This window comes from Trichechus manatus, unplaced genomic scaffold (assembly GCF_000243295.1).
Source record: "Trichechus manatus latirostris isolate Lorelei unplaced genomic scaffold, TriManLat1.0 scaffold00003, whole genome shotgun sequence".
Classification (NCBI taxonomy): domain Eukaryota; kingdom Metazoa; phylum Chordata; class Mammalia; order Sirenia; family Trichechidae; genus Trichechus; species Trichechus manatus.
In genome coordinates this window covers 27,118,235-27,130,454 of record NW_004443939.1, presented here as the reverse complement: position 1 = coordinate 27,130,454, position 12,220 = coordinate 27,118,235, and the positions used below count along the sequence as shown (strand labels likewise).

The window sequence follows — 12,220 nt, the reverse complement described above, 5'->3', positions numbered from 1 at the left end:
GATGCTAAGGAGGGACAGGGAAGCTAGATCAATGGAAACAGAACAAAAAGAATGGAAGTAATGAGAATGTTGACAAACTGTGACTGACACTTTATAGCTCCCACTCTTTAGACTTGCGAGAAAATTTCCATGATGTTCATATTTCTCTAGGAAGTTTTAACGTCATTCAGAGAAATGAAGCTATAAAGAAATTGTTTATGAATTAGATGGAATGATAAGTATAATTGGCTGAATTCTCTGGCTTTTTTTTCGGGGATTTCCATTTGCAACAAAAGTATATGGTTATTCCCGGAAATTCCACTCCTAGGTACATACCTAAGGGAATTGAAAATGTATGTCCACACAAAAGCTTGCACACAAATGTTCATAGCAGCATTATTCATAATAGCCAAAAAATGAAACAACCCAAATACTCATTAACTAATGAATGAATAAGCAAAATGTAGTATATCCATACAATGGAAAATTATTTGGTCATAAAATGAAATGAAGTAGTGATACATGCTACACATCATGGATGAACCTTAAAAACATTATGCTAAGTGAAGAAGCCAGACACAAAAAGTCACACAGTGTTTGATTCCTTTTATATGATATGTCCAGAATAAGGAAATCCATAGAGACAAAAAGTAGGTTAGTAGTTGTCAAGGGCTGGAGGAAGGGTGGATGCAGAGTGACTGTTAAAGAGTATGGAGTTTCTTTTTGAGGTGATGAAAATGTTATGGAATTAGAAAGTGGTGAAAGTTGCACAACTTTGTGAATATTCTAAAACCATTGAATTGTAAACTTTAAAAGGGTGAACTTTGTGGTATGTAAATTATAATAAAGCTGTTTTTTAAAAAGTATATGGTTATTCTAACCTATTTATATTAAATTTCTAAAGAAGATTTCATGTTCTGCTAAAAGGTGATAGGATCCAGTATACCTAGCATATATATGAATCATCCCAAAAAATTGTTTAATGAAAAACTTTGTTTCAAAACACCATTCTCACTACAGTGATAAAACAGAAAAAAACAAAATAAATTTTAAACGTACATATATTTAAAAAATTAAAACACCTAAGAAATGCAATCTATACATGTGAAAAAAGTAAAATATTTATGTGCATAACAAGTAGTAGCAACATTATCCATAAGCAGCAGTTAGTGTTTATTTTTCCCATATTTTTGTTTAAGACCATACTGGTAGTTTATTCCTTTTAGGGAAATTGCATAAGGTACATATAGCATATTATGAGTAAGTTATAGAAGATGTATAATTGGAAAATTAATTCCAAATAACAGTATTTCCTCTGAAAACACATTGTTAAACAAATTATTTTAAACTAGAGGACAATAAAATGAATCTATAATTTAAAAGTCCAAGATATATAGTCAACTTGCATAAAATTACATATGGCATTTTAAAAACAGCCTATTTCTAAAATATCAGTAATTCAGGCAATTGGGATTTCCATGGGATATAAATTTCCATTTATTTCCTTTTTATGAAGAAAAGGTCTACATTATGAAGGTTGCAACTATGTTACTAAGAAATGCTATGGCATACTTTAAAAATCAAAATGGTGAAACATATGCATCAGGATATTCTTTTACCAGGTACCAGCCCTGTACCAGCATTTTAAAAGGTAATTTAAATCTAGTTAACCACATTTCCGAATTACTTAGGTTGTTAATCTTCCCCTAAAATACATTTCATATGTAGAGTTTAGTTAAGAATTATAAGTTGGAACTTATACTGAAAATCTAAAGATATAAGAAATAAAGTACTCAGATAAGTCTAGTACTTTATTGAAAATATATATGGAAATATATATACTGACTCCACAAAAACAATTAACTTGTACATGTAAGCAAAATACAAAAATTTCTGATTTGGGAAAAATGAAATAAAATACAGTGAGTGGTTTTCTCTTAATTTCTAACTGTAAAAATCCCTTTTGCCTATTTATTTGACCCATCTATATTCATGCAATTTAACGAGCCCTCAAAAGAATTTACACATCTTTATACAGAATTCACATCTACATCAGTAAACTGCCAGTCCTTTTATATTTTCAGTGCCTTGTCAAAATATGGGTAACAAAGTTCTTCATTCTATGAGGCAGGAAGATGTTTCCTAAGTATTTCTTTTGATGATGAAGATATAGTATCTGGGAAGGACACCTCAAATTCTATTAGAAGGTCACCACGTTGGTCAGGATTTTTTGGAAATGGTAGCCCATATCCAATAATTCTTCTCCTCATTCCAGGTTTCACAATATCATTTAATGACATAGGTATGGTTCTTCCATCCATTGTTGGTACATTAACTGAGCAGCCACACAATGCCTAAAATGGATCAAATAAAATAAAATTAAACTTCAAAACTTAGAAATGTAAACAAAAAAATTTCCAGGTGGTAAAGGATGATACCACTAAATTTTTAAGCTCTAAAAGAATCAGTAGTTATAAAATGTTTTCCCCATTAGAAAATCTCTTAAAAATATGCATTATCAGATGTGTTATCAAAAAATACACAGGACAGGAAAGGAAAGGATGCCCTTCATATAGCCATGAAATAAAATAGATAGGTTTGAGACTACTATTATAACATTCAAGATGCAGGGATGGAATGGGAGAAAAGAAGAGGGAGAAATTCAGAGCTGGGACAAGAGATATATTTATTGTTTTATTCAACAAATGTTTACTGAGTCTATTCTATGACACACATTCCTGCTAAATGCTGAGCATACAGGCACCACTGACATAGACTCCACCTTAAGAAACGCACAACCTGCTGGAAGAGACATATAAGCAAACTAGCAAATGTAATACAGTATAATGCTGCCATAGAGCTATGTGCAGAAGCCTCTTGTGAGAAGATGGGTACCTGACTTACCCCTAGCTTTTGGGAGTACAGAATGCTTAAGCTAAACAATGACCAGTAGCAGGTATTGGGGCAGAATGAGGAACAACAGTATTCCATAGAACAGAACTCAGACAATGACACAGATGTATATAAAAGAATAATAGAAAAAACATAGGGAAATGCATTTAAGGGTAGAAAGCAGGTTACAACAGCCTTTTATTTTAAGCTAGGGTTTAGACTTTATGGTAGATGCTATGTGGAGCCATTTAAAAAATTTAAGCAAGGAACTGACATGACCAGATTTGCAGGATTACAATCCAATTTGAAAAATAGTGCCTAATAACAGAGTAAGAACTCATATATTAAGGCAGTACATTTATTAATTATTTTGTCTTTTAATATGTTTAATATCTTTGTTACACAATTATAATTCCAAATTAACAATTTTGGAAAAATCTTACAGATGGGCTAAAATGATAAGATTACCAAGGTAGATCTCATAAACCATACTTCTAAAAACCGAATAGAGTTAGTTAACCCAACATTAAGCACCATAGTACATAATCCAGTTAGCACTTAAATTTGACATTTAAATTGTTAGGATAGGTAATTAAACTTAGAAAATATAACCTCATCCATAAAAGAGGTATAACAGTAGTACAATCTCACAGGGTTGTATGAGGATTTAAAAAATAATGTGTATTAAGCACTGAATAAATGTTAACTATTATTTAGATAAATTCCCTAAGATCAGCTGCATGATTCTGTTTGGTCTCAGAATTTCAAGGTCCTACAAACTTACCTCTCTTAAACTAATTTTAGCATTATAAATTATATTTGATCCATCCCTTTTAAATTTTGGGTGATCTTTATCTTTAATGATAAAAACGATGTCTGCGGGAATACTATTTGGTGTTTCATCTCCTTCTCTTGGAAAAGTAATTTTGGTGCCTTCTTTCCACCCTTTTTTAATCTCAATGGTGAGAATTTTGTCCTCAGATCTATAACTCCTTCCATCAGGATTTAACCTTTTTCGAGAAATCTTCATCCGTTTGGTACAACCACTATATATTTCTTCAAGTGATACTCTAAGTTCATGAATAACTGGAGGATCTTGTTTGAGGCGCGATGGTCCCACAGAATTCCTGTCTCTTGGATATCCATTCATGCTGAATCCAAAGGCACTAAAAGGGTCCCCATCTACTTCCATATCTTCAGAATCTCTACCACCAGCCATTCGTCTTCCAAAGAAAATTTCAAAGGGGTTGGAACCTCCAAAAAATGCTGCAAATGTGGCATGAGGATCTCCATGAAAGGTGTACCGGAAGGTACCACCTTGTCCGTCAGTACCTCCTGCTCCTCCTTTCAACCCTAAGTGAAAGAGATAAGCATGATTAGAAAAGACTTTGCAACCCTTGAAAGTTAAACTTTTTAAAATGTTATTGCTAATAAATGTTGGCCAACTTAGGTTGCAATTTATTAATACTGACAAGAAAGGACATTATAACTAAATAAAGAACAGCTATATAACTTCTAATGATTCCTTCCTAAATTAAATTTTTAGCTTTCAAATTCTTTCTCCAAATCCTTAGCTTTAGTGATTATTTATTTCTGATCACTGTTCCAATGGTGAATAAGAAAAACAAAATAAAATCAGAAACCTATCTTATAAACTACTGGTTTGGCATACTGAGGTATATAAATTTAAGTATTTAAAAGATGTCAGTTAAAAGGTCTTCAGTAACCAATGCAAGATGCAAAACTAAATATTTAAGTGCCATTGTAACCAATAAGTACAATCAATAATATAAAATACCAAATTCATACTAAACAGCTTTACTAGTTAACCCAAGTAACTTCTACTCTTTACTGTTTAAGAATTAAAATAGGATTCTTTCTGTGGCAGAATGGGAAAAATATTCTAATAATGAGGACAGCCTATGAAACTATTTTTTTAGACAGTAAAATGGTTATCCCTATCCTAGATTCCAAAATTGTTTATCTAGGCATTTCTTGCCATATTATCAATTTTAGCAGCATGTAAAAAGGAGACTGAAATCAAGAGCTGTAAACCGTCATGACATGTAAGGCCTTTGGGCTGGTTATTTCTGTCTGGACAATCCACTTCAGATAGCTAGTGACCCTCTGACACTACTGTGTGGTTAAATATCCTTATTTGCTTTAACGTTCTACTAAGTAATATGTAGTTCACAGAGATCACATATTTCAAACTACATTTTCCACTATATACCAAAGAAATATCTCTACTAAAATCCACAAAACAATAGTATAGTGATCTTTTAAGGGGCCAATAATGGCAAGGATTTATATCATTACAGTATCAGCAAAGTTTCTGAGTGAGCCTTACAGGAATTCCTTACCAAGGAAACGAACCAAAAATTATAAATCTAAAAAGTAGAAAACCATGAAAAATGTAAGAGATTAAACTAGGAGATTCCAATAACCTCCAATATGTCCAAAAAGTGAGTAATCTGAGGGAAGGACATATATTTTATTGATTTTTGCTTTGCTCATGCATACAGGGCAGAAACATGATAGGCACTCATGTTTACTGAATGAATCAATTCTTACTGTCCTCCTAAACCAAACTAAAAAAGGTGTCTTGATTATCAGGATAAAGAAGGCAGAAGTAAAAGCATTTTGTGTGTGTGTGTGTGTGTGTGTGTGTGTGTGTGTGTATATATTTTTTCACACATACATATATGTGAGAGATTTAATAATTAAAAGTTTCACTAAAAACACTCAATATGCTTTCAAAGAGAATGAGTTTTTCCAGTCTTGTTTTATATTTGGCTCCTCCCATTAAAAGGTATACATACACACACACACTCTCTCTATTTGATCTAAGAAAGCCTCAGCTGATCTCTAAAGTTCACTTCCATCCATAAATAGAAATCTGGAGAGATCAAAAGAGACCTAATAATCTGAGAATAATCAAAATATGCATTGAATGATATATTCAAATAGCACCTAAGGGAAAATCCATGTAGAAACAGAATGACAAGTATAAGGTGGACAAGAAATTTTAACATGCAACTCATACAAAACTTCCTTTTATAAATTTCAGTGGTATAATTATGATAACAACTCCCAGTGTTAAAAAGCTAGTGACTTTTTTTAATGGTAGGATATGTATATAACTCAAGGTCACGACAATGTGACTAAACCAATTCTTAAGTTATTTCAATCATTTTAACTTTTATCCCATGGATTAAGAGTGTAATAATTTAACAGTGTTAATAGTTTGCTCACTTTAACATTCTATCATACAAAATCTAAATGTTTTTGAACCCATAATGGAATCATGAAAACAAAGAATATTGTAAATTATTATATCATGGGTTTGGGTTTTTCTTAAAACCTTTTCCGTACTCCACTAAAAATGATAACTCAATCAGGATTACAGAATCCCTGAGAAGATTCACACACTGTCTGAAGTAACTTATTTATCAAAGTTGACAAAAAGCCTCTCATGCAGCTCTGAGGTTTTCCTAGACACTAAACAGTCAACTGCATAACAAAGGGCAAGGCTACTATAACGGGGCAGAGAAATCCCACCAAAATCAATGTCACTATAATACAACATGAATTATTATATAAGTGTCACTTGCACTGCTTAAGCCTTGAATAATAATAGGCATGTCATTAACTGTATAGTCAACTCTTAATTACCTATATTTCGACTGCTCATAAAAAATTGTAATATTCAACTGGATTCCCTCAAATAATATTCCCTGGATTTCCAAAATGTTTTCTAGACACCATCACCACTTTGTATGATCAAGGAATACACTCTAGAATCAATATTAACCTGTGTTTTAGCAGGACTGCTATTATTTAAAAAACAACCAACCAACAAATCTGCAATCCAAACAAATATGTGTTTGGGATACTATCTATAACAATGAATTCCCCTAGTTAGATGAGTTGACTATAAGTTTATCAGAAAGAGAAACACTGGGAAAAAACAGAATTTCAAAGAAAAAATAAAATTTTAATAACTCTTTAAGGAAACCTAGTATGTAAAAATCCAGATTTATAGCAAGGCTTACAGAAAGTTACTAAAATGAGACTCTTTAAACAGTTTTTGATTGGAAAAAAAAATCTATTTTACTTACATATTTTTAGAAACACACAGTAAATAAAGAGAGCCAGTGGATTAAATATATAAGTAAAAGAACAAAAGAAGCAAGCTAGTATAAAAATTAACATACTAAATAAAAGTTTGATCATATAAATACTACCTTTCTGTATTTAAAGTAAGTCACTGAGTAAACTATAAACAATAAACAAAAAAAGAAAAGCATAAAGAAAGAGAAATGTTAGAGAACTAGAATAAATACCCAACTATAAGGAAATGTTACTGAAAGTCTTTTAGTGCAAACTTCAGTTGACATCCATGGAACCATTCAGAACTAAATCTAAGACTTTTTGGGAGATACTGATTTAAAGTTTGATTTTAAATTTCTGTAGTTCTATGTTTTTTGTTTTCAAATGATTGAACTGTGGATAAAATGTGGATAAAAATAGTTTTATTTATTACAGACCATAAAATTCAGCCATTGTAGACATAAAATGATACTCGTGAAGAGTGTGCTTCTTAGTGCAAGTAGATACATGAGACTAAATAGGCAGTTTCTGTCCGGAAGTGAGATGAGAAGGCAGAGAGGGACAGGAGCTGGCTGAATGGACATGGGAAATCGGGGTGGAGAGGAGGAGTGTGCTGTCACAGTATAGGGAGAGCAATTAGGGTCACATAACCATGTATGTATAAATTTTTGTATGAGATACTAACTTGAATTGTAAACTTTCACTTAAACTACAACAATAAAAAAAATTTTTTTAAATTCACCCATTGTAAAATGCAATTCAATTATTTTAGTAAATTTATAGAGTTGTGCAACTATCACCACAATTCAGTTTTAGAACATTGCCACTATTGCAAATTGTTTCCCAGTTTCTATTTGTAGTTAATCTCCACTCCCACCACCAGCTCTAGGTAATCACTGATCTTCTTTCCGTCTCTATAAATTTGTCTTTTCTAAACATTTCATATAAATGGAGTCATACAATATGTAGTCTTTTACATCTAGCTTCTGTCACTTAGCATAATTTTTGAGTTCCACTTATGTTGTAGCAAGTTTCATTAAATCAGTCCGTTTAATTGCTCAGTAGTATTCCAGTGTATAGATACACCACATTTTGTTTATCCATTCATCAACTGATGGGACTTCTGGATTGTTTCCAGTTTGGGGTCATAACAAATAATGCTGCTATGAACATTCACACACGCGTCTTTGTGTAGACATACGGTTTCATTTCTCTTGTGCAGATTCCTAGGATTGGAATTGCTGGGCCATATGGTCAGTTTAAAACATCTCTATTTTTATTCAACTGTTTAACCCAAAACTTTAAATTGTGGATATGAGAGACGTTCAGAACATAAATAAACTGGACTACTGGTTCTCTTAGTTCCTAAATATCTAAATTTAGCATATTTGGTTCGTACTCTTCTCAACTCATGATTCCCTATTCCCAGTGCCCATTGCCCCAGGCCCCAAGTCTTAAAATAGAGTACAATAATTGAAAAAAAAAAGTATATCAGGTGAATTAGTAATGGCTTCACAGTCCTAAAATTCAGTGTTTTATAACTATTGGGGAAACATATAAAACAGTGGCTACAAACAAGGCCTGCAGGTACAACAGATCAATGAAAGGCAAAGAGAAAAAATGGTTTCCCATACTTTCACAATGTCCTTAAAGGGGAATTTTTAAAAGAATTAATGAGATGCTCCGAATAAAAAGCAAATAAATACAACAATTTTCTCTGAAGAAAAATAACTTTCATTCAACCATATTTCCAAGTGACCTATTACTAGAGAATGACATTTCTGAATATACTTCTATGCTTTAAAAAGCCTATTCTCCTCTTAATCTTTCCTCTTACTGCTTATATCAGATTCTGAGTCAAAAAGGGAAAAAGATTGATCCTGGTTTAGTTTTTAAAAAATATCCTCACTAGTGATGATCAGTAAACATTATACTGGAGAATTAGCACTCAAGAAAAGCATTATTTGAGGTAATCTTTAAACCTTAAACCAAAAATATCTCCTGAAGTCTCCTTAAAACCAAACAATAAATAGTTTAGCTTAACCAGTAAAGAATGTCTGCCTTCAGCATTGTGCTCTTTTAAAATCTATCTATGTGGGATCAAATTGACAATAGCAACTCAAATGATTAGATAGGAAACTTAGGGGGCAGTGAGTTTATGTTACCAGGGGAGGAACAACTCAGAAAAGGAAGGTGAGAATTGTTGCACAACTCGAATGTAATCAATGTCAGTAAATTGTACAAGAAAAAATTGTTGACTTGGTGTATATTCTGCTGTGTATATTATAAACTACAACAGAAATAAATTATATAACAAAAGAAAAGCACTCACTATTAGGAGGTAATGTTAAGCCAAGAAAAATGTATTCTCTGGTGACTTGAAAATTATGAAGGTAAATATCCTAAATAAACAATGAATCCTATGGCTTAGTCATACCCAAACTTGAGCTAGCAATGAAATGTGGCCAAATACCTTAGATTCAAAGCAGTGGCTATCTGCTATTCTATGGGAATTTATAGTGTTACTCTACGTGGATTTCTTTACAAAATGCAAAATATTATTTTCAGAAAGAGTAGTATATTGTTGGTAGCATCTCAGAATTTTGCTTAGCGTTTGAGATGAACCAGACGATGGCATTTTGCGTGGTACGGCCATAGGGAACATGGTATATCCAGGCAGAGTTGGACTGCTCACTATTTGCTTTTTGCAGTATTTACTTTGTAAGAACCTGACACTGAAGGGCCTTATCACACGAAAATCAGCAGCATAAACATCAACGAGGCTAAGTTTTGACAATTTACAGCTAACTACAACAACAAAATCCTCTATACACAATCACCCTGCTTGTCTAAATTTAATATTTTTAATTTCAAAAGAGTATAGTCACTGTTTGACTGTATTTTTTTTTCATTGTAGTTTAGATGAAGGTTTACAGTGCTTGACTGTATTTTTAAGGATACATTTCTAATTAGGAAAATTTAACATTAAACGCAATAAAAGAAACAAAGGGATACAAAAAAAGTTTCTATAATTGTAATGATTCAAAAGAAAACATTTTGGGGGAACAGTTAATAATAAAATAATGGTCTTCATTCAAAAAGTTGAAAATTCCAGAATAAAAATTAATTTTTTTAATTAGCAATTTTAAAATATTTACTTTAGCAAAGAAATATTCTTATATATTGTAAGAATAGAAATATTCTTATATAGTCTTACAGCTACATTAAGGAGAGTGCCTTTAGAATTTATATGGAGATGGACAAATTTAATTTAAAATCCAGAATGATAAAAGGATAATCTTAAATTACCCTCATTTACAGTGTTCCACTAGTTTCTGATCTCACAATGCAAGAAATAAAAGTATAACAGGGAGAGGGAAGAGAAGATGTTATGCTTTACTCTACACCTAGATAGTATAATCTCAAAAGAAATGTTACCTAAATTAAAAATTGTTCCAACTCTAGGTGGTCATTTTAGGTTAAAAATTGTATTTTTGAAAACATTTTCTTGGCACACAATTACTGTTTACAATTAAGCTAAAAACTTGTTCTGGTATTTTATGACATCAGGAAAATTCTTTCCTCTCCAGGCAAAATGCCAAAAACAACTAGAGGCTAACTGCCTGGGCCTTCTGCTTCTAAGGAAACGGTTCTATCTTGTTCAGTCTAAACTAGCTTTGCTATAAGAAAGGCAAAAAACTTCTTTTTGTATTTGTGAATAAAATATAAGCTGCCCAGAATTTAAAGTGCCAATTTTAAGCTCTTAAATGATTAAAGGCTTTTTATTGCTTCTGGGAGAAAATTCATTAGAAAACAAAACAGGTTGCATAAGACTTTTGACATAATTCTTAACAGGTATGGGAATTTCAGGTCTTTAAAATATACAATGTTAACATCATAAATCTAAGGTTAGAATATGTATAATACAAAATACTAAAACAAAAAAAGGCAAACAAGTACATTTCATTCATAGTTATGCAATATTCATTCATATGATCTAGAATGAAATCTTGTTTTTATCCATTATTTGTCTTTCTACTTTTGATATGTCCAAGAATCCAACTTAATGATAACCATAAAGGCTGAGAAAGAAAGGAAGAAAAAGACAGAAAGATAACAGAGACGAAGAGATAGAATAAACAGAATACTTACCTTCTTCCCCAAATTGATCATATATTTCTCTCTTTTTAGGATCACTCAATACTTCATAAGCTTCTGCGACCTCTTTAAATTTTTCCTCTGCCTGAGGAGATTTGTTCTTGTCCGGATGAAATTTGAGGGCTTGTTTTCGGTAAGCCTTTTTAATATCTTCATCTGAAGCTCCTTTTTCAATTCCCAAAATGCAATAATAGTCTTTCCCCATTTCGAATGCCTTGAAATGAACTTAGATTTCCCTTTGTAAAAGAGAACAGCGTCCCCAGTCTTAGCAATACAATGACTCTAAGAAAAATAAACCAAGCTGTGTATTTTAAAAGTTAAAGCAAATCAGCAATTCAGCTAGCTGTCTTACTGCAGCAAGCAGACAGCGCTTCTCTATTTAATTCCCTCCCAACAGCTCACTTACAGATAAATATACACTACACAGGAGACAGCCTCCTTCTAGATCCTCCCATTTTCACTACGTGTCTCTGTACTTTCTAGAACAGCAAATGCTACAGGACGTCACTTCCCCAGCTGCCTCTAGTCAAAGTACCGAGCTACGCTTTCTCCTCCTTCACAATTAACTATTCATTTTCCCTCCGGCTCTATCATTTTTATTTCCTTTCTAAAAGGTCAAGTGGATTAAGAAACCAATATGTCAGCACACAATGCGATAACTACATATTTATTTACTCCATTGTAGGTGAAAAAGCAACAAAAAAATGTACAGCTATTTAGCATATTATGTTAAAATAAGTTATTATAGAAATAAAAGTATCCTTGAACTTATTTTATGAATTTCAATTTCAAGCTATTCAATACTAAAATTTGGTTTGTTTACATTAATATTTTTAAATAATTTGTGTCATTTTCAAAATTCCTGGGGTCTATAAATCAGAAATGCCAGAAGTCAATATAACAATTTTACATTGTAAAAAGGATATGTATCATAAAATTTAAAAGCAATATTTTAAAGCAAGTAAAGGGCTTAAATAAGATTTTAATGCTACATAGCTTTCTGTAGTACACAAAAGTTAATAGTTCTAACAAACCAATATTTATTTGTGAAAACTTAATATCCAATTTAGTTACTTCA

The 12,220-nt window shown here is 31.9% G+C and overlaps 1 protein-coding gene across 1 annotated transcript; it reads right to left on the bottom strand.

Annotated features, from left to right (window-relative positions):
* Positions 1-363: 363 nt before the first annotated feature.
* On the bottom strand, positions 364-12,173 carry DNAJB4 (DnaJ heat shock protein family (Hsp40) member B4). Its single transcript, XM_004369085.3, has 3 exons — positions 11,137-12,173; positions 3,656-4,224; positions 364-2,333 (listed from the first exon to the last, which is right to left on the bottom strand). The coding sequence occupies exons 1-3, from the start codon at positions 11,345-11,347 to the stop codon at positions 2,100-2,102; spliced, it is 1,014 nt and encodes a 337-aa protein (XP_004369142.1). The 5' UTR covers positions 11,348-12,173; the 3' UTR covers positions 364-2,099.
* Between the last annotated feature and the right edge of the window lie 47 nt (positions 12,174-12,220).

What these genes read in the sequence shown, in the direction of transcription:
- DNAJB4 (XM_004369085.3), bottom strand. Translation starts at nt 11,347, where the DNA reads ATGGGGAAAGACTATTATTGCATTTTGGGAATTGAAAAAGGAGCTTCA. An exon ending in TGATCAATTTGGGGAAGAAG is followed by an intron (nt 4,225 to 11,136) that starts GTAAGTATTCTG and finishes TCTTTCACTTAG; the next exon opens with GGTTGAAAGGAGGAGCAGGA. An exon ending in CTAAAATTAGTTTAAGAGAG is followed by an intron (nt 2,334 to 3,655) that starts GTAAGTTTGTAG and finishes GATCCATTTTAG; the next exon opens with GCATTGTGTGGCTGCTCAGT.